This window comes from Macaca mulatta, chromosome 2, assembly GCF_049350105.2.
Source record: "Macaca mulatta isolate MMU2019108-1 chromosome 2, T2T-MMU8v2.0, whole genome shotgun sequence".
Classification (NCBI taxonomy): Eukaryota; Metazoa; Chordata; class Mammalia; order Primates; family Cercopithecidae; genus Macaca; species Macaca mulatta.
Window position 1 is genome coordinate 2,588,821 of NC_133407.1, and position 23,451 is coordinate 2,612,271.

General features: G+C 42.8%; 1 protein-coding gene across 21 annotated transcripts in view; it reads right to left on the minus strand.

The window, feature by feature from the left end:
• Positions 1-9,741: 9,741 nt before the first annotated feature.
• DLG1 (discs large MAGUK scaffold protein 1) overlaps positions 9,742-23,451 on the minus strand; it is a 276,675-nt gene continuing 262,965 nt past the window's right edge. For 20 of the 21 annotated variants that reach the window (XM_028843322.2, XM_015132614.3, XM_028843317.2 and 17 more), the window contains 2 exons: positions 18,561-18,652; positions 10,381-10,599 (listed from right to left, as the gene is read on the minus strand). In XM_028843322.2, coding sequence (XP_028699155.1) covers positions 10,493-10,599; positions 18,561-18,652 — 199 coding nt within the window. In that variant the 3' untranslated portion in view covers positions 10,381-10,492. 21 annotated transcript variants of the gene reach the window in all.

The window sequence follows — 23,451 nt, forward strand, 5'->3', positions numbered from 1 at the left end:
TCAGAGGATGTTACGCTCTTGCTGACTGGTTGGGTGTGAGCACCTGCAGTAGTATGATGATATCAGAGGACGTTATGCTCTTGCTGACTGGTTGGGGTGTGAGCACCTGCAGTAGTGTGATATCAGAGGATGTTACGCTCTTGCTGACTGGTTGGGTGTGAACACCTGCAGTAGTGTGATGATGTCAGAGGATGTTATGCTCTTGCTGACTGGTTTGGGTGTGAGCACCTGCAGTAGTGTGATGATATCAGAGGATGTTACACTCTTGCTGACTGGTTGGGGTGTGAGCACCTGCAGGTGTGATGTCAGAGGATGTTACACTCTTGCTGACTGGTTGGGTGTGAGCACCTGCAGTAGTGTGATGATGTCAGAGGATGTTACGCTCTTGCTGACTGGTTGGGGTGTGAGCACCTGCAGTATTGATATCACAGGATGTTACGCTCTTGCTGAGTGGTTGGGGTGCGAGATGTGAGCACCTGTAGTAGTGTCATGATATCAGAGGATGTTACACTCTTGCTGACTGGTTGGGTGTGAGCACCTGCAGTAGTGATATCACAGGATGTTATGCTCTTGCTGAGTGGTTGGGGTGCAAGATGTGAGCACCTGCAGTAGTGTGATGATATCAGAGGATGTTACACTCTTGCTGACTGGTTGGGTGTGAGCACCTGCAGTAGTGTGATATCAAAGAGTGTTACACCTGCTGACTACTTAATCTGAATTTGTATATTGAGAACCATGGCAGACATATTGAGCAAGTTTTAGGAATAAGTGTTTTTTTTTTTTTCCTCTTTATAGGAAAGGATTTTTTCCTATGAAGCTAGATGTAGGGTAAGTCCTGTCCATTTGGGCTGTGTGAAGCTCTACGTGCAAGATTTTCAAAGGCAGAGTCTATGTTTGATCGTTTCTGTGCTCATCACAGGGTCTTGAACATAGAGGATGATTTCTAAGTGTGAACTATTATGCTTTAGGATGTTATTAACTATCATTACTGGTGTCTGATGCTGCTGAGGGGAAGAACGAGAAGAGCCACAGGATTTGGGGACTACAGTGGCCCCAAAGAGCTGTCTCAATGGCATGGCCAGGGCTGAGGCTTGGCCAGGAACCCGAACTCCATGAGGGCAGGGATGGTGTCTGGTCTACCACCGATCCCAGTGTCTAGCATCAGGTCTGGAATATAGTTGGATTCAATACATAATTATGATATTATAATAAACGAAGGGAAGAGTGAACAGAGTATCTCAAGATATTTGGCTAAAAAAGGGAGAGGGGCTGTTTTCAGGGGATTCAGCGTTGAGGGTAAGCTTTTATAGGAGACATTTGACCAGATTGTGAAGAGTAAGATCAAGACAAGCAGAGTGGGCAGCCAAGAAAGGAAAACAAAGCTTCTTCCCTGGGGATGGGAGGGAGGAGGATGGGAAAGGCTGGAACTGAGCTGAGCCTGCCGTCAGTTTAAGTCTCTCAGTGCTGAGCTCAGTTTATTAATTATCAAACCACAAAAGCTTTCTTTTCCTAAAAACTTACTTGCAGTTCAGATTTAATATATAGGAGAAGATTATAAAGACTCAAAGATGAACTTTGGATATATAGTTTTAAAGTCATTAATAAATCTCCATCAACTTCATTGAATATGAGTTAATCTGGGAAGAAACCAGTATAAAAGGGGGTAAAGAGTGAAGAAGTAAAATCAAGAATACTATATTTGGCTTTGTCACTAAAGACTTTCAGAGAAATTATTTATACCCCAGCTACTTCCAAGGAGGGCTTCAGCTGACTTATAAAGAAAACATATATGCACAAGGAAGATAAAATCACAAACCATGTTCGAGAAGGGAGATTATTATACAGGAACCAGAAAAGAAAGACTATAATTGAACAAAAAATTTGGCTTAGAGATTTATAGTCAGACATTTTTTTTTGGAGACTGAGTTTCGCTCTGTTGCCCAGGCTGGAGTGCAATGGCACAATCCCTGTTCACTGCAACCTCCGCCTCCTGGGTTCCTGCCTCAGCCCCCCGAGTAGCTGGGATTATAGGTGCACACCACTGCACTCGGCTAATTTTGTAATTTTTGTATTTTTCACCATGTTGGCCAGGCTTGTCTTGAACTCCTGACCTCAGGTGATCCACCGGCCTCGGCCTCCCAAAGTGCTAGGATTACAGGCGTCAGCCACGGCCCCCGACCTATAGTCAGACCTTTTTATGCCCTTCTCCACCCCCCCACCCCCCACCCCCCACAACTCTACCAATTTGCAAATGAAGCCACTGCCAACACTTAAGACTATTTTCAGACCCTTAAAAAGCCACCGCAGTGATGACACGGCCACGCCAGTGGCCGGCAGGCTCTGCAGTAGAGCCGTGTGCTCCAATCTGCCCTGGCACTTCACAGGAGAAAGGAACACAATAAAAAATGCCACCTAATAGGAGGCATCTAAAGCAGTAAAGGCAGCACAGGAAGCACATTCTCAGTGTTAAGTGGACACCCAAGGACTGCAGGAATTCAGACACCAAGGGCTGTAACTGGCCAGGTTTCTGCAGGTGAGGGGACTTAGGGTGGCTTTGAAGAAACTAGAGCTTTGATAAGGGGACTTGGGTGGGGAGGACACAACAGATGGGAGGTGGGTTGGCAAAGGAGGCATCTGCATTGACAAGCAGCTATGACAAGCTCCGCAGAGGGTGTATAAATAAGAGGTATGGCCAGCGAGGTTAGGACTTACTGATTACATGCTGTATTCCAGGAACTATACTTTTACAGGTGAATCAATTCATTTGGATTTAGGATACGTGAAGGTCACTGAAGAGAGGGAAATAAAAGTTGCACTTTAGGAAAAGTCATCTGGTGGGTAGCTGGATCAGCAAGGGAGCAGATTAGCGGCTGGAAGATGATTTAAGAAGCCACTGTAATAATCCAGGTCTGGGTGGGGTGAGTGAGAACCTGGATTCGAGTGATGACGGTGGAAATGAGAGCAAGAAAAATGATCACATTCAGGAAGAATAGCATTTGGTGTCTGATGGGAGGTGACCGAGAGAATATAAAGTATAACCATTATTGGCTACAAGTAGAAAATTAGTTAAAAGTTTAGTAAAGCTTTTTCCTAGGAAGGGTATGTCAGACAAACTAAATCTGAACCAAGCACTGAACTTTCAGAGAAAGGGATCTATCTTCAAAAGATGTCTTTTCTAGTCTTAAATACCACTAGGGAAGTAGATATTTTTGATCAGATGACATGCGATTTAGAAAACCTTTTTGTGGAGACTCAATAGTGTGGAACATATGGGACTTTCATACACTTCGTCTTGTCTTTAGCTATCCCATCTGTGTGAGGTAAATGTACCCAATTTTAGACATCCTGAAGACAGATTACATCACTCTCTCTCATCTTTTCTACCATCAGAGAATTCATTGTATCATTAATTCATTAGCAACTTTCACATGCTAATGTTTTTCTTTTGTACTGACTTGTATATAAAGAAATTCATTCGGCTGGGCGCAGTGGCTCACGCCCGAAATCCCAGCACTTTGGGAGGCCGAGGCGGGCGGATCACAAGGTCAGGAGTTTGAGACCAGCCCGGCCAATATGGTGAAACACCGTCTCTACTAAAAATACAAAAATTAGTCGGGCGTGGTGGTGGCACCTGTAATCCCAGCTACTCGGGAGGCTGAGGCAGGAGAATTGCTTGAACCCGGGAGGCGGAGCTTGCAGTGAGCAGAGATCGTGCCACTGCACTCCAGCCTGGGCAACAGAGTAATTTCGTTTAAAAAAAAAAATCACTCTACTGGAGTTATAAACTGTCCAAATGAAATTGGTCATTAACAGTTGACTGGCAGAAGTAGGATATATGCGCAACACAAGTAGTTTCTTTCTACTTTCGGTAAACACCGGTATTTCCTAAGGATTAATCTGGAACCAAATGAAAGGAGGGACCTACGGTGTTTTTTCCACACAAGTGAGCAGCCATACTATGGTTAAAATGAAGGGATTGTCAAGGCCACGTGTGCCCCCTGCACGCAGGAAAAGGCTGAGCGTCACAGCCATTGGTGGAACCCGGTCTCATCAAGGACTCCTTAAGTGCACTGCACTAGAGTTAGATTACTAGAAATTGCATAGGTAATATTTAAAATGCGTAGAGGTTACCACCTAAAGAAAACAATAATTTGGAAAAACGACCATCCTTTGTCTGGAATCCAACAAACCCAATTTTCTGAACAGATCAGGGTTTTGTCTGCATGGACTGTTTTCTGAATTATACGGCTCTGAGCCAATCCCATCTTCAGCAACGGCCCGTCTGCAGTTTGTTCTCTTCTCACTCACTGCTGTCCTAGATAGACTACACTTATTTCACCGAGGGCATCAGTAATGAGTCAGGCACCAGTCACTGGCACACCGGGCTTTTGGATCGTTAGTGCTTTTTCCTGAGGGCCTGAAATTCTGATGTGCTCATTCTCGCAGTCATTCCTGCTTCAGACACAAACTTCTTCTGTAAACAGGCTCCTGGGATCCAGCATTCTGCCTTTAAAATTTGTTTCAGGATGACAGGCTCCTATGCAACCGGCTAAGCACGTGGGTCCTCACAGTACTGATGAAGTGGGGGTGGGGGTGGGGGTGGGGCTGGGCCCTTCATGGCTTTCAGCATCAGAAACCCTTTTCTGCTTGCTGCCTCTTGTTCCTGTAGGTCTAGGGTGGCAAAGAAATACACAACTATCATGGGAAAAAATGAAAATACCCCCACAGTCCTTCCAGCAGTGAATGCAGTCTGTGGTGCACCCACAGACAGTGCCGGAGCACTGCTCGGCAACGAAAACCATGCATTCCTCTCCAATGCGTTTTGCTAAGCCACACCCCAAATGCTACACTATACTCCACATGACATTCTGAGAAAGGCAAAACTGTAGGCACTGGAAACAGATCGGTGGTTGTCACAGATTGGGGCTGCGAGGTCTGGACTACACAGGGAAAAGCATCCGAGAATTTCTTTGGGACAGTGAACTGTTTCGTATTCTTGATTGTGGTGGTGGTTACACGACTCTATGCATGCGTCAAAACCTAGAATGATACACCCAAAAAAGTGAACTTTACTGTAGACAAATTAAAAAATAAAGATAGAAGACAGCAGCTTCCCCTGCCCGCGGTGGGAGACCAGGCGGAAGCTGAGGTCACCTGGGGGGGCCGGTCATGCTCTATGTACCGAGCTTCGTGATTGTTACACAGGTGATGTTTCTCTGTAAAGAAGTACTTTTTTATTTTATTTATTTTTTTGAAACGGACTACAGGTGCCTGCCATCATGCCTGGTTACTTTTTTTTGGTATTTTTTAGTAGAGACGGGGTTCCACCGTGTTAGCCAGGATGGTCTCGATCTCCTGACCTCGTGATCCGCCTGCCTCGGCCTCCCAAAGTGCTGGGATTACAGGCGTGAGCCACCGCGCCCGGCGTATCCGTAAAGAAGTATTAAGGTATCACACTTATGTGTATCTATACATTTACATAGATATGTTATACTTCAATACAAAGCTACCTGATCACCATTTCTGTTCATCACACTTTAGTAGACTAGGATTTCCTGTTCTGCCAGCTCTCAGGTAACCCTATTTGGGTGAAGTGGAGAAAGGGCCAGTGCTGGAAAGTTCGTTAAGTAGTGACTATTTCTAGTCAAATTAAAGACAAAATATTTTATCCGGGTGATTTAAGTAATACTTTTCACACTATTATTTCAGGCCTGTTTTGAGACTCTCCACAACTAATGTTGTGGGTCTGCCACCCACCATAACCACAACCCTTCGTATGGGGAAGAACAGAAGTGTGAAGTATCGGATGATATATATACTTTTTTTTTTTTTTTGAGATGGAGTCTTGCTCTGTCGCCCAGGCTGGAGTGCAGTGGCGCGATCTGGGCTCATTGCAAGCTCCGCCTCCCGTGTTCACGCCATTCTCTTGCCTCAGCCTCCTGAGTAGCTGGTACTACAGGCGCCTGCCACCATGCCCGGCTAATTTTCTTTTCATATTTTTAGTACAGACGGGGTTTCACCGTGTTAGCCAGGTTGGTCTCGATCTCCTGACCTCGTGATCCACCCACCTCGGCCTCCCAAAGTGCTGGGATTACAGGCCTGAGCCACCGCGCCCGGCCAACTGTGTTTTGTATACATCACTTTAGCCCTTATAACAATCCTGCAAGGTAGTCATTCAAATCCCATTTAAAACACGGCAAAATTAAGGGTCAGGTTAATCTCCACAAGAGAAGCTGGAAGAATTCTAAGCCTCTGATTCCAAAGGAAAAGGGAATTAGCTTTTAGAGTGTTCTATGTGCTAGTTCCCTTTATCTGTAATCTTACTGATCCTCAATAGATCTCCATTTTACAGATAAGTAAACAGTAAGAGGGATTATGTGACTTGCCCAAAGTTACATAAGTGGCAGAGTGGCATTCAAATCAAGCTGATTCCACAGCCCACATTCTTCACATCAGAGGGCACTGCTGCCAAAGTCAGCGAGAGGTATACTGTGCAATTCTGGAGGGAGACAAATGGAATCTTAAATATTAGACTTAACTATCAAATGCTCTACACTAGGGTCGGGAAAGTGACACCTGTGTTTTTCCTTGATACCTTTAAAACGCAACTTCTTCACTGTAATATCATAAATGTACCAACATTTAACAGCAGAAATTCAAACCTTCAGGGATTGAATAAACCACAAAATCCAGCTCTTAGAATGGGAGGAAAAGGAATTTGTATGGTAGGAAAACTATTTTCTAGGAGTCAGGAGTTAAAAGTTCTAATTCTGGCTCTGTCCCTGATTTGCAGTGTAACTTTGTTAAGACATAGGGATCTTTAGGCTTCTATTTTATCACATGTAAATTAAGAGTATTCAAGGCAGAGAATCTTAGAAGGTAACTGCTCTAATACGTTAGAAAACAATTTTTACTAATTACTAAAATTCCTTAATTGCCATCTTTGGAGTTTAAATACCATAGTGTTTAGCAAGTATTTGTTAACCAGAGTGTATTTTGCTGGAATGAGCTCTGCAGGCTTGCTTCCATTATTATTATTTGTTTTTGAGATGGAGTTTCTCTCGTTGCCCAGGCTGGAATGCAATGGTGCGATCTCGGCTCACTGCAACCTCTGCCTCCCGGGTTCAAGCGATTCTCCGGCCTCAGCCTCCCGAGTAGCTGGAATTACAGGCATGCGTTACCACGCCTGGCTAATTTTTTATTTTTAGTAGAGACAGGGTTTCTCCATGTTGGTCAGGCTGGTCTCGAACTCCCGACCTCAGGTGACACGTCTGCCTCGGCCTCCCAAAGTGCTGGGATTACAGGCGTGAGCCGCCGCGCCCGGCCTGCTTGCTTCCATTATTTATTGAAGAGCCCCAGGTAGTCACAGAACAGGAGAGCAACCAGACAGCGACAGCCAAGTCCAAGAGGCACTTTTCCTTTTGCCAACTTAAGGATATGAAGAGGCATGTTAACAAAGACAGCCTTTCAAAACATTTGAAACTGTATTATTCTCTGTGCATTACAATAATGGACTCTTTTCTTACAAACATTGTTTCAATTCTGGTTTTAAAGGATTATTTCTTGGCATGTCACCGTGGCAGGGGGAGGCTGACCTGTTTCCCACAAACAGTCTTTTCAGCTTTGACGGGAGTGACTTGTTCTATGGGTCTGTCCTTACTACTTGTATGACTTTGGGCAAGGATTTTCATCTAAGAGTCTTTCCTTATTTGTAAAGGACTGCTAAACTAATAATTTAAGTTACAGTTCTTTACACAGTACGGGGCGAAAAATGAGGCAGCCAAGTGTATTGGAAAGAATGTAGACTTGGGGCAGAGAGGCTTGGATCCAAATACTAAGCACTGCCACTTACTAGCTAAGTCATCTTGGGCAAGTGATTTAATGTAAACCTTATAGTGGGGCGAGTAACACCACCTTCTCTTTTTTTTTTTTTAATTAAGAGGTATGGGCCGGGTGCAGTGGCTCATGCCTGTAAGCACTTTGGGAGGCCGAGGGGGTGGATCACAAGGTCAGGAGTTCAAGACCAGCCTGATCAAGATGCTGAAACCCCGTCTCTACTAAATATACAAAAATTAGCCGGGTGTGGTGGTGGGCGCCTGTAATCCCAGCTAGTTCGGAGGCTGAGGCAGGAGAATCGCTTAAACTCGGGTGCCAGAGGTTGCAGTGAGCCAAGATCAAGCCAGTGCACTCCAGCTTGGGTGACAGAGCAAGACTTCGTCTCAAAACAAAAAAAACAAACAAAAAAAAACCCCACAAAAACAAAACAAAACAAAAACAAAAAACAAGATACTAAAGTGATACTAAAGTGGCTATTGCATAATACTCAGCAATTAGTAATCTCATTATTGATAATCCTGTACAAGCTAGAAAGCTGCACAATCATATATTCTTACAAAAAAATCACTTAACAAGGACATCCAGAAAACAATGTTGTGTAGATTTTAATACATAAATGGCATCCTTTTATAACCCACTTGATATTTTACAACATGTGACTATTTGGTAAATACTTCAAAACAGCTTATGCTGGGGTCTTGTAAGGCAATTTCTGAAGCTCTTGAGATTTTACAATAGTTTTCTTCTAGTATATTTCTATTTTGTTAACAACCTACAATATTTAGTGTAACAGCAATACTGTGTGTATTTCAATGTGTTAACATACTCTGTTGCCTAATGGCTCTTGAATTCAGTTATAAATTACATGATGCCTCAAATTGTTTCAAGAAAATGTTAGCTTGCAAAATATTTTTTTCTTTCAAAATTCAAGACACATTTAACATATGGATTTTACAATACAGTTTATTAGCTGTTCTCCTCTTCTTCATAAATGGAATGGATAATGTTGATAATTCTTTACAAACCAGTACTCATTTCTTTAAGAAACTGTAATGAGGAGGTTGTCAAAAACACATATTTAATAAACAACTCCAAAGAGCAATGGGAAGCCAAATATTATTATTAATATAAAGGACCAGAGAAACTGATTTCTGAAATAATTTCTACCTTTCACTAAAATTTCTTAAAATTGCTCACCATGAAGATTTGTGTAATTCTAGTGCAGAGCAGTGGATGAAGCTGTCTGAGGGGAAACACACATAAATGGGGCTTTTGCCTGCCTTCCTATTAATAAAAGGAGAACTAGAAGGAAAGGGCAAGGACCAGAATCAAACCTGATGACAAGAACAACAATAACAACAAGAAGAACAACAACAAAACCCCAGGAACCATTTGAAAACTTTTGTAGAAAAGAGGAGAATACGCCCATACTTTTACTTATAATCTAATTTCCCTAAATGTTTCTCCTCATGATCACCATGCCCCCATTTTCAGTTCACAGGATTAAGGAAGGTAAGTCTATTCAATTAATATTTAATTTAAAAACCAAACAAAAAGTTAGGAGTAGGTGGCAAAAGAAACAAAATATATTTTAAATATATATATATATATGTTTGTGTGTGTGCGCAACTATGTAAAGAAAATAATTCCCATAGTTACAGAGTTTAAAGAAAGTTTTATATATATATTTATATATATTTTATTATAACAAAATAGGCAGCTATTGTGGGTAAAATATTCAGTAAAATCTGACTCCTAAGAATACATTTTTAAGTTTTAGGCTATGAACTGGACTCCTTTCCATTGCCATTATGGTTTCTACATCACCACTGTAATGTCTGATTTATCTGTATTTATATCTAGGAAATTTTCTCAACCTTCTGTGTAAAAGGCGAACTTCCTTAGCACCTGAACATGGCCTCGATTCACAGAATGTGATGATCATTTACATATGAACAACTTTTGTAAGACACGATAGTGTTGCTCAAGTAGATTAAAAACATTAAAACGTTGTTATTCCTAGCAAATGTACTGGGAAAAAAGAACCTTCAAATAATAAAAGACTTTAAGAATGCTTAGGAAAAATGAAATCCCTTATGAAAGTTAACTCAGACATGAATTTTTAAATTAAAACATGTCTTCCTTATTTATCTATAATGAAACAATTGCTTTGATGATAGAAGCTGACTGAGAACAGGACTTGAGAGTAACACACTGGCCAAACCATGCTATTAAACTTAAGCGTGCATAGTTGCTCAAAGTCTACTAAATCACTGATTAAAACCACTTTTTCATTTGTACTGAAATTTGAAAAGAATGTATATAAAGCTTTTCCAAAAATCTCTTAAAGTTACTTTCCCTTAAACATTAAGGAATTTTACCACAATTTCTGCGTCTCCCCAAATTCTTAATAGCTGGTCAGGCCATTCCATCTTCAGTTGTGAAAAATGGCCACTAACCAATAGTGACATTAAATAATACACATGATGTAACTTGAAGGAGACACTACATGTAAAAAAATAAGCGCACCTGCAGACCATGATGTGGGATATAATTCAACATGAAATCATTATTGAAAAAAGACTCCAGAGGAAAGGGCAAAGAGATGTCAAAGAAAATGGAATTGTGGAAAAGAGAAATAGAGAAACATGAGTTTTCATAACTTTTCTTTTGCTGGAACCCAGATGTAAGAACCAGACTGTTCTTCTATGATCTGTTTCACTTGGTTGTAAATGTCTTCCAGCGTATCTCCCTGTACAATAGCTGTAACGATAGAAACAAAATCAGAAATCTCCATTAATTGTCTATTTTGTCATTACAATTATTGGTGAAATAGCAGAAACGAATATCTTTGAGAAAGTTACTCATCCAGGAAGAATCACCATTTACGCACTGTTCACTTAGAAAAAACGGCTCACTTCATTAATTTTCCTACCTGTACAGTATACAATTTTTATCTTAAAAATGGATCAAAAAGTAAGATTTGGTGATCTTTTGTTCTTTTACCATCTGAGCATATATTAGCTTTATTATTTTAAAACAAATTATTTTCTTAACTGTCCTGATTTCTCCATCACCATGTAGGACAAAGGAAACTGGCTACAATCCCACAGACAGGATGATGCAGGATAATGTTTTGTTTTATTTTTTTGGGGTAGGATCGTGGCAGAAAAGAGCTGGCTACAGATTGATGCTACTTGTTTCAGTTAAGCTGGCACGTCAGTTACTGTAGAGTAGGTGAATTACCTCAGCCAGCTTGTTAGTGTTTAGAGACTTAACAATCAATGTTTATTTGCTGCCTGAAATAATGTGTGAAAAAAAGAGTAACAATTACTAATAAGTAATTCTTTGGAAATAGCTGAAGCCCCTGAGGTCTGTGAGGGATGAGGGTCAGTTAACAAAGCAAGCAAGCAAACAAACAAAAACAAAGTATCGCTAGACAGCACTAAGCATGAGTCACTTTTTAAGAGGAAAGAAAATGTTTATGGCTGGGCATGGTGGCTCATGCCTGCAATCCCAGCACTTTGGGAGGCTGAAGTGGAGGGTTGCTTGAGGCTAGGAGTTTGAGATCAGCCTGGGGAACATAGTGAGACACTGTGTCCAAAAAAAAAAAAAAAAAAAAAAAATGAGCCGGGCATGGTGGTGTGTGCCTGTGGTCCTGGCTACGCGGGAGGCTGAGGGAGCAGGACGATTTCTCGAGCCCAGAGTTCACATCTGCAGTGAGCTATGATCGTACCATTGGATCGTACCATTTGCCTGGGTGACAAAGTGAAACCCTGTTTCTCACAAAAGAAGTTTACATATAAATGAAATAATTCAGAATTGCAAATTAAATAAGTCACTTATTAAACTACAAAAAAATCCCCAGTGATCTTGGAAGAGCATCATAGGTGTAGATTTCCATGGTCTGAAAAACTGAGCATAAAATGTCGAAGGGAGGTTTTAAATAATACTGTCTATTTGGTACCCGAGATTATGTGCATAGAAGAAAGAAGTTATATATAGGTAAGAAGGGCTTATACGTAGCTAGGAATGCCTGAGTAAACAAGAATTTTAAGTAACATAATATTCGCTAGTATCAGTTTTGTGAGACTTCTACCTTTTGAACTAAATACAGACATGCCTCAGTGTCCCTGAAGACTCAGTTCAATTGACAAAATACTTGGTTTGTGGGTTTGGCATCTTGATGCACTCCAACAGCACAGGACAGAATCCCAGAGCATTTCATAGTTTAGGTTGACAACAGCACGCAAGGATTTATTTTAGGAGAAAAGAGTCAGGAATTGACTTGGGAAATATATATTTTGCTTACTTTGTAAATTCATGAATGGCATGGTTAGTAAACCAGGATACTCCTTGGGAAGAAACTGGGAGAGCATAAGGCTGCAGACACCTTAACCATGTGATTAAAATTAGCATAACAAGCAACGGCACAAGCAGACCGTAAACCTCCTTGTATGACACACAGAGGATACATCATTACTTCACTGCTATTCCTGCCCCAAATGCACAACCTAAATCTAATTATGAGAAAACGTCAGATAAATCCAAATTGAGGGAGGACATTTTATAAAAGAGTGGGTCTCTGGCCAGGTGCGGTGGCTCACGCCTGTAATCCACCACTGCGGGAGGCCAAGGTGAAGGTGGGCGGATCAGAGGAGTTACAGACCAGCCTGGGCCAGGTGCAGTGGCTCACGCCTGTAATCCACCACTGTGGGAGGCCAAGGTGAAGGTGGGCGGATCAGAGGAGTTACAGACCAGCCTGGGCCAGGTGCAGTGGCTCACGCCTGTAATCCACCACTGTGGGAGGCCAAGGTGAAGGTGGGCGGATCAGAGGAGTTACAGACCAGCCTGGGCCAGGTGCAGTGGCTCACGCCTGTAATCCACCACTGTGGGAGGCCAAGGTGAAGGTGGGCGGATCAGAGGAGTTACAGACCAGCCTGGGCCACGTGCAGTGGCTCACGCCTGTAATCCACCACTGTGGGAGGCCAAGGTGAAGGTGGGCGGATCAGAGGAGTTACAGACCAGCCTGGGCCAGGTGCAGTGGCTCACGCCTGTAATCCCACCACCACGGGAGGCCAAGGTGAAGGTGGGCGGATCAGAGGAGTCACAGACCAGCCTGGGCCAGGTGCGGTGGCTCACGCCTGTAATCCCACCACTGCGGGAGGCCAAGGTGAAGGTGGGCGGATCAGAGGAGTTACAGACCAGCCTGGGCAACATGGCGGAATCCTGTCTCTACAAAAAATACAAAAATTAGCCGGGCATGTTGGCTGCAGCCTGTAGTCCCAGCTCCTTGGGAGGCGGAGGTAGGAGGATCACTTGAGCCTGGGAGGTGGAGGCTCCGGTGAACTGAGATTGCACCACTGCACTCCAGCCTGGGCGACAGAGTGAGACCCTGGCTCAAAAAACAAAACAAAACAAACGAAACAGAAAAAACAACAAAAAACCCCCCTAGTTTTTACTCTTAAAAAATGTCAGTCAAGGTCATGAGTGACAAGACTTGGGAACTATTTCAGATTAAAGAACGTTAAAGATGTGTAATTCACTGGAACACGTGAGCCTGAACTGCATCTTGCACTGGAACAGAAAAACCATTTTGTTCCCATTTTGCTCTAAAGAGATTAGAAGAATAGTGAAATAATAATAAGATCTATAGTTAGATGAGACATAATTATTAAATTTCCTGATTTTGGTAATAAAACTATGATTATATAAGGGCATATCCCTGTTTTTTGGAAAATACACACTGAAATATTTGGAAGTAAAGGGGCATCTACCTGAAACTTACCCTCAAGTGCTTCAGAAAAAATTATAAATGTGGTAAAATGTTAACACTTGAGGAATTTGGGTGAAGGGTACATGAGACTCCCTGTACTATTCTTCTAACTTCTATTTAAGTCTGAAATTAGTTTGAAAAAAATAAGAAAGCACAAGGCTTACAAAAACCATGACCCTTACTGATACTCACTGTGAATGTCAAATTTAGGCTGATATTATTTCAAACAAACAAGTAACAACAACAAAAATGTCCAAAGACTTGAGGAGTCAGTTAAAGGACAAACTGAGTAAGAAAAGAATATTGGGGAATTGCTACCTACTCTTTTTTTTTTTTTAAACAAATAGTATTTCAAAACGGATCAAAGGGCAACTAATCTTTGACAAGGGGCCAAGAACACACAATGGGGAAAGGCTAGTGTTTTAAATACATGGTGTTGGAAAATCTGGATATCCACATGCAAGAGAATGAAATTAAACCCTTATCTTACACAAAATTAACTTGAAATAGATTAAATACTTAAATGTAAAACCAGAAACCATAAAACTCCTAGAAGAAAACAGGGAAAAAAGCTCCTTGACACTGGTCTTGGATGATTTTTGGAAAGTACAAGCAGCAAAATAAAAAAATCATCAAGTGGGACATCAAATAAAAAATCTACACAGCAAAGGAACAATCAACAAAATGAAAAGGCAACCTATGGAAGAGGAGAAAATATTTCTAAACCATGCAGTTGATAAGGGGTTAATATCCAAAATATATAAGAAACTCATTAGCAAAATACCAAACAATCCATTTTAAAAACGGGCAAAGGACTGGAATAGATATTTATCCAAAGAAGACATACAGATGGCCAACAGGTATCAGTAAAAGTGCTCAACCTCTTTAGTCATCAGAGGAATAGAAATCAAAATCATGAGGCCGGGCGCAGCGGCTCACGCCTGCCATCCTAACACTTTGGGAGGCTGAGGTGGGTGGATACTTGAGGCCAGGAGTTTGAGACCAGGCTGGCCAACATGGCAAAACCCTGTCTCTACTAAAAACACAAAAATTAGCCGAGTGTGGTGGTGCGTGCCTGTAATCCCAGCTATTCAGGAGGCTGAGGCACGAGAATCACTTGAACCCAGGAGGCAGAGGTTGCAGTGAGCTGAGATCATGCCACAGCCTGGGTGACACAGCAAGACTGACACACACACACACACACACACACCACAGCCTGGGTGACACAGCAAGACTGACACACACACACACACACACACACACACACACCACAGCCTGGGTGACACAGCAAGACTGACACACACACACACACACACACGCACACACCACAGCCTGGGTGACACAGCAAGACTGACACACACACACACACCACAGCCTGGGTGACACAGCAAGACTGACACACACACACACACACACACACACACACACACACACAGCAAGACACACACACACACACACACACACACACACACACACACACACACACACACACACACACACACACACACACACACACACACACACACCCCATAATGAAATATCCCCTTAGACCTGGTTGGATGGCTGTTATCAAAAAGATAAGAGATAACAAGTAGGCAATGGCATGGAGAAAAGGGAACCCCATACACTGTTGGTGGAATGTAAATGAGTAAAGCCATCATAGAATGTAAATGAGTAAAGCCATCATAGAATGTAAATGAGTAAAGCCATCATAGAAAACAGTGTGGACATTTCTCGAAAAAAAATTTTTTTTTTTGAGACGGAGTTTCGCTCTTGTTGCCTAGGTTGGAGTAAAATGGCGTGATCTCGGCTCACCGCAACCTCCGCCTCCTGGGTTCAAGCAATTCTCCTGCCCCAGCCTGCCAAGTAGTTGGCATTACAAGCATGCACCACCACACCTGGCTAATTTTGTATTTTTAGTAGAGATGGGGGTTTCTCCATGTTGGTCAGGCTGGTCTCGGACTCCCAACCTCAGGTGATCCGCCCACCTTGACCTCCCAAAATGCTGGGATTACAGGCATGAGCCACCGTGCCCGGTCACCTCAAAAAATTAAAGACTGAACTATTATATGACCTAGCAATCCCACTACTGGGTATATATATCCAAAGGAAAGGAAATTGGGCCAGGCGTGGTGGCTCACGCCTGTAATTCCAGCACTTTGGGAGGCTGAGGCAGGCGGATCACTTGAGGTCAGGAGTTTGAGACCAGCCTGGCCAACCCTGTCTCTACTAAAAATACAAAAATTAGCTGGGTGTGGTGGCATGTGCCTCTAGTCCCCACTACTTGGGAGGCTAAGGCAGGAGAATCAGCTGAACCCAGGACGCGACAGTTGCAGTGAGCCGAGATCACACCACTGCATTCCAGCCTGGGCAACAGAGCGAGACTGTCTCAAAACAAAACAATAAAAACAAACAAACAAAAAGCCAACAACAACAAACCCAAAGGAAAAGAAATGGGTATGTTGAAGAGAAATCTGCAGTCCTATGTCCACTGCAACATAATCAACAATAGCCAAGATAGGAAAATAACCTAAGAGTCTCTCAAAAGATGAATGAGCCAGGCCCGGTGGCTCACGCCTGTAATCCCAGCACTTTGGGAGGCCGAGGCGGGCAGATCACCTGAGGTCAGGAGTTTGAGACCAGCCTGACCAACATGGTGAAACCCTGTCTCTACTAAAAATACAAAATTAGCCGGGCGTGGTAGCACATGCCTGTAATCCCAGCTACTCAGGAGGCTGAGGCAGGAGAATTGCTTGAACCTGGGAGGTTGTGGTGAGCTGAGATCACGCCACTGCACTCCAGCCTGAGCAGCAAGAGCAAAACTCCATCTCAAAAAAAAAAAAAAAAAAAAAAAAAAAGTTGAATGAATAAAGAAAGTATTGTAGGCCAGGTGCAGTGCACCTATAATCCAAGCACTCTGGGAGGCTGAGGAAGGACAATTGCTTGAGCCTAAGAGTTTGAGACCAGCCTAAGCAACATAGTGAGACCCTGTCTCTACAAATAAAAAATTAGCCAGGTGTGGTGCTGCACGCCTGTAGTCCCGGCTACTAAGGAAGCTGAAGAGGGAGAATTGCTTGACCCCAGGAGGTTGAGCCTGCGGTGAGCCATGATCACGGCACTGTACTCCAGCCTGGGCAAGAACAAGACCCTGTCTCAGAAATGAACAAAAAAACCAAAAACAGGCCGGGCGTGGTGGCTCATGCCTGCAATCCCAGCACTTGGGGAGGCTGAGGCAGGTGGATCACGAGGTCAGGAGTCGAGACCATCCTGGCTAACACAGTGAAACCCCGTCTCTACTAACAAATACAAAAAATTAGCAGGGCGTGGTGGCGGCGCCTGTAGTCCCAGTCACTCGGGAGGCTGAGGCAGGAGAATGCCGTGAACCCGGGGGGCGGAGCTTGCAATGAGCCAAGATCGCGCCACTGCACTCCAGCCTGGGCAACAGAGTGAGACTCTGTCTCAAAAAAAAAAAAGAGAAGCCGGGCGCGGTGGCTCACGCCTGTAATCCCAGCACTTTGGGAGGCCGAGGCGGGCGGATCACGAGGTCAGGAGATCGAGATCACAGTGAAACCCCGTCTCTACTAAAAATACAAAAAATTAGCCGGGCGTGGTGGTGGGCAACTGTGGTCCCAGCTACTCGGGAGGCTGCGCCAGGAGAATGGTGTGAACCCGGGAGGTGGAGCTTGCAGTGAGCTGAGATTGCGCCACTGCACTCTAGCCTGGGCGACAGAACTAGAATCCGTCTCAAAAACAAAAAAAAAAAACAACAAAAAAAGAAAAAACTAACAACAAGAAACAACAAATACACGTATCTATATATGTATGTGTGTATATGGTATATATACAACAATGGAATATTTTATTAGGCCATAAAAATGAAAATCCTATCATCTGCAACAACCAACATGAGTGAATGTGGAGGACCTGATGCTACATGAAATAAGCCAGACACAGCAAAGCAAATACTGTATTTCATTTCTACGTGGAATCTAAAAAAGTAGAACTCATTGAAACACAGGTGGTTTCCAGGGACTGCAGAGTAGAAGAAATGGGGAGATGTTGGTGAAAGGGTACAAACTTTCAGTTATAAGATGAGTAAATTCTGGGGATCTAATCTACAGCAATAGTGACTATTGTTAATAAAGAGTATTAAGCATCTTCCCTACACACACAAAATGGTAACTGTATGGTGAAAGACATGTTAACTTGATTGTGTTAATCAATTTACAATGTATACGTTTATCACATCACATTATATGCCGTGAATATATATACATTTTGTCAATTATACCTCAACATGGCTAGAGAAAATGGATCAAAATTTATAAAGGATAAGAGAAAAATCATGAGTTTCATAGAATAAATGAAATCTAAATCTCTTTTTCCCTGGTCAAGTATGAATTATTCCTGTTTTTGCTGTTCTAATCAATAACCTAAGAAACATTGAATGTCAAGATTCCTGGCAGGGCATGGTGGTTCACTCCTGTAATCCCAGCACTTTGGGAGGCTGAGGCAGGTGGGTCACCTGAGGTCAGGAGTTCAAGACGAGCCTGGCCAACATGGTGAAACCCCGTCTCTACTTAAAATACAAAATTAGCCAGGCATGGTGGTGCATGCCTGTAGTCCCAGCTACTCAGGAGGCTAAGGCAGGAGAATCACTTGAGCCTGGGAGGCAGAGGTTGCAGGGAGCCGAGTCACACCACTGCACTCTGCTTGGGCGACAGAGCAAAACTCCATCTCCAAAAAAGATTCCCCAGCACCACTGCCTAGGCTAGATGAATTTCCCACAGGACAAAACCACTGATCTTAAGGGTTTGTTCTGAAAATGACAGTACTAGTTACTACTGGTAGATGCAGGCACAGTTCAAAATCCACTTGCATGGGTCAGTTCACATGGCTTCAGAGCAAAATTCTATCTTAAAGAGGACTGTTACAATGTGGTTCCAACCTGTGAAATGTTCAGTAAACTCCTGTTCCAGTTTCATGGCTCTCTCAAACGTTTTTCTGGCTTGTTCTTCTGTTAGACGCTTATTCATTTCCCTATGCAAATAAATACAGAAATTGATAATTACCACACTGTAATACTTTTTAAAAAAAGATGACAAAGGAGAGAAGATATAAAATAGAAAATCATGAAAAGTTGAACTCTGTTGAAAATATGAATGTCATTAAAAACTTGAGTCATTCTGGCCATTTCTGGGATTTTATTTTATTTTTTTTGAGACAGGGTCTCACTCTGTCACCCAGGCTGGAGTGCAGTGGTGTGATCTCGGCTCACTGCAACCTCCGCCTCCTGGGTTTAAGCGATTCTCCTGCCTCCATCTCTCAAGTAGCTGGATCACAGGCATGCGTCACTACGCCCGGCTAATTTTTATATTTTTAGTAGAGATGGGGTTTCATAGTTGGGCAGGCTAGTCCCAAACTCCTGACCTCAGGTGATCTGCTAACCTCAGTCTCCCAAAGTGCTGGGATTACAGGTGTGAGCCACTGAGCCCAGCCTGTTTCTGGGATTTTTAAAAATAAAAATAATAGACTGGGCATGGTGGCTTACACCAGTAATCCCAGCACTTTGGGAGGCCGAGGCAGGTGGATCACCTGAGGTCAGGAGTTCAGGACCAGCCTGGCCAACAAGACGAAACCTTGTCTCTACCAAAAATATAAAAATTAGGTGGGAGTGGTCGCGCATGCTTGTAGTCCCAGCTACTCGGGAGGCTGAGGCAGGAGAATCACTTGAACCCGGGAGGCAGAGGTTGCAGTGAGCTGAGATCATGCCACTGCACTCCAGCCTGGGTGACAGAGACTCTGTCTCAACAACAACAACAAAATAAATAAATAAATAAATGAAAATAAAAACAATAAAAGCTAGATTTCGTTACTGAATATGCTGCTATACACTTGGAATGACAGAGGGTTTTAACAAATTCTGCATCAGCTCAGTGTAGCCAAAACACCTATTCATTTATGACACTTTTGACTTTGATGAAAATTTCATATTAAAATGACTTAGAGATCTACGTATCAGTTTACAGAAAATAAGGGGACAAACATCCATATAAATAACCCCATGAGAAGGTAATCAGAAAATACAGTGTGGGGAAATCTCTGCACAAGAAATGACCTGGGTTCTATCACAAATAAACGGGAGGTGGTGCGGGGGTGGGGTGGGGCATAAAAGAGAGATGTGGAGAGAGAATATATAGGTTAAACAACTTAACCAACTGCCACGAATAGATGTTATTTAAAATTTTATTCCAACAAACTGAAGAAATACAAATACACAGTGATTTACATAGACAAAATGATAGAAATGTCTGAGACTTGTTTCAAAATAATCTGGAATGAAGGTGTAAGGAGGTAGGTGTGAGTGGAGAGAAACAAGACTGGTCATAAGCGGATAATTATGGCTGCAGCTGGATGATGAGTATATGAGAGTTCATTCCCAACTTAAAGGAAAGCCTTCAATATTTTGCCATTAATTATGATGTTTGCTTTGGTATTTTGTAGAGTTACTGTCTAGTATTCTTTCATCCCACCCTAAAAAATTATCTTCAGCATTTCTTGTAAGGTAGAACTACAGGTAATGAACTCTTTCAGTTTTTATCTGGGTGAGTGTTAATTTCTCCCTCATTTTTGAAGAATAGTTTTGCCAGATACAGGATTCCTTGTTGACAGTTAAAATTTTTTTTTTTTTTCAGTGTTTTGAACCCACTGTTTTCTGGCCTCCAAAGTTTTGGATAAAATATCTGCTGGCAGGGCATGGTGGCTCATGCCTGTAATCCCAGCACTTTGGGAGGCTGAGGCGGGTGGATCACCTGACGTCAGGAGTTTGGGACCAGCCTGGCCAACATGGTGAAACCCCGTCACTACTAAAAATACAAAAATTAGCAGGACTCAGTGGTGGGTGCCTGTAATCCCAGCTACTAAGGAGGCTGAGGCAGGAGAATCACTTGAACCCAGGAGGCAGAGGTTGCAGTAAGCTGAGACTGTGCCACTGTACTCCAACCTCGGAGACAGAGTAGACCCTGTCTCCAAAAAAAAAAAAAAAAAAATCTGCTGATGGCTGGGCCTGGTAGATATTTACTTACACCTATAATCCCAGCACTTTGGAAGGCTGAGGTGGGTGGATCACTTGCGCTCAGGAGTTTGAGACCAGCCTGGGAAACATGGCAAAACCCTGTCTCCATAAAAAATACAAAAATTAGCCAGGCGTGGTGGTGCACGTCTGCAGCCCCAGCTACTAGGGAGGCTGAGGTGAGCGGCTGCCTGAGCCCAGGAAGTTAAGGCAGCAGTAACCTGTGTAAGCAGTAAGCCACTGCACTCCAGCCTGGGTGACAAACAGAGACCTTGTCTCAAAAAACAAACAGAAACATCGACTGATAATCTTATTGGGAAATCCCCTGTGTGTGATAAGTTGCTGCTTTCAAGATTCTCTCCATATTCTGACAGTTTGATTAGAATGTGCCTCCGTGTGGGTATCTAAGTTTATCCTGCTTTGAGTTCCTTGATTTTCTTGGATTATATTCGTGTCTTTCATCAAACGTGGGATGTTTTTGGCCATTATTTCTTCAATCTCTCTGCCCTTCCCCTCTCTGTTCTCCTCCAGGACCCCCACAATGTGAGTTGACTGCTTGATGGTGTCTTATAGGCCCTTTTCTTCAATCATTTCTGTTTCTCAGACTAAATAATTTCCATTGTTGTATCTTCAAGTTAAATTTGTTGACTCTCTCTTCTGTCTGCTCAAATCTCCCTGAATTCCTGTAGTGAATTTTCCATTTCAGTTATTTTTAGTTCCAGAATTTCCTTTTGGTTTCTTTTTACGTTTTTTATTTCTTTGTTGATATTTCCATTTTGTTCACGTATCTTTTTCATCTTTTTTTCCTTTGTCTTTTTGGAGACAAGGTCTCCCTCTGTTGCTCAGGCTGGAGTGCAGTGGCATGATCTTGGCTCACTGCAGCCTTGACCTCCCAGGCTCAAGAGAACCTCCCACCTCAGCTTCGCATGCAGCTGGGACCAGAGGCTCGTGCCACCATGGCCAGCTAATTTTTGTTCATTTTTATTTTTCTGAGACGGAGTTTTGCTCTTGTTGCCCAGGCTGGGGTGCAATGGTGTGGTCTCCACTCACCGCAACCTCCGCCTCCTGGGTTCAAGCAAGTCTCGCGCCTCAGCCTCCCAAGTAGCTGGGATTACAGATGCCTACCACCACGCCCAGCTAATTTTTGTATTTTTAGTAGAGATGGGGTTTCACTACGTTGCCCACGCTGGTCTCAAACTCCTGACCTCAGGTGTTCTGCCTGCCTCGGCCTCCCAAAGTGCTGGGGTTACAGGCATGAGCCACTGCGCTGGGCCTATCATTTTCTTGAGACTTTGTCCATGTCTTTTAGCTCATTTAGCATCTTGTTTTACAGTCTAAGTCTAACTCTTTCTCAAGGATAGTCTTCTGCAGGGATAGTTTATTTTTCCTTTGAATGGGCTATATTTTCCTGTTTCTTTGTATGTCTTGTGATTTTTTGTTGGAAACTGCACCTTTAACTCTTACAATGTGGTAACTCTGGAGATCACATTCTTTTCCTTTCCTAGGGTTTGCTGTTTTATTTAAAATTTAATTTTATTGTTTACTGTTACAAGGTGTTTCTGTACCAGGAATCAGCCAGTCTTTTCAGGTATTTTCTAAGCCTGTGATTTTCCATGGATATGAAAATCTCCCCTCACATACGTGGTTACTTTTGAATGTCCAGGTCTGGCCCCCAAAACGGGGGCAAGAAAAAAGGTGTGTGTGTGTGTGTGTGTGTGCGCGCGTGTGTGTGTGTGTGCGTGCGTGTGGTGCGGGTGGAAGGGGGAGGCACTAGCCCTTTGTTTTCATTTGATTTTGTTTTTCTTTCTCTCTCCTCACTAATCACCACTGAAGGCAATGGCCCTTTAAATCTTTAAAAGTCACTTCAGCCTCCAGTGCTTCCAGGCTTGTAACAGTGGCAGTGGGGTCTGCAACAATGGCTCACTTTATGGCTGTATGGCCGCACCTCCATGATCAGAAGCAGTAATTAGCTATCACAGCAAAGATCCCTGCTATTTGGAGGACAGAATCCTTATTGTCCACACTGGCTCCCACAAACCCTATGCAAAGCCGCTTGAAAATGTGTGCATGGCTACATGCTATGGGGCTGAGGGTAGAGGAACAGGTAGTTGCTACCATGTTAAGAGCTGAAATTAACCTTTCAAACCTTTCCCTGGAAGTTATGAGCCTTCAACAGACTTCAGAGTTCCAAAACTGGTAAAAATGGTGAACAGAGTTCCAAAACAGTGACATCAGACAGATTCTGCCAGTGCAGTTGTTGTCTGGGTGGGGAGACAGCTTCTCAGAGCTTCCTACTCTTCCATCTTCCCTCTAGCTCCGTAATTGATTAGTTTTTAAATGTTAAAGCAGTGTTGCATACCAGGAACATACCCAACTTGGTTGTTATATTTTGCCTCATTAAAAAAATTGTTTGATTCAATTTGCTCCTATTTTGGTAAGGGTTCTTGCATCTATAGTCATAATTAAGACTGGCTTTATCATTTTCCTTTCCTATATAGTCCTTTCCAGCTTTGGGTATCAAATTAATGCTCATAAATTAGTTGAAGAGTTTGTATACAATTGACATAGCTTCTTAGCTTTTGGTAGAATTTAGTAAGTCCTCTAGGCTTAGTATTTAATTTGTGGAAAGGTTTTTTATGATCGGTTCAAGTCTTTAATAAGTACTAGATTATTTAGGTTTTCTATTTCTCTTTTCCCTTTCTATTTTTTCCTTAACATTTTCTGAAGTATATGTTTCAAACACAGATGAGCAATATCAGAAAAATCG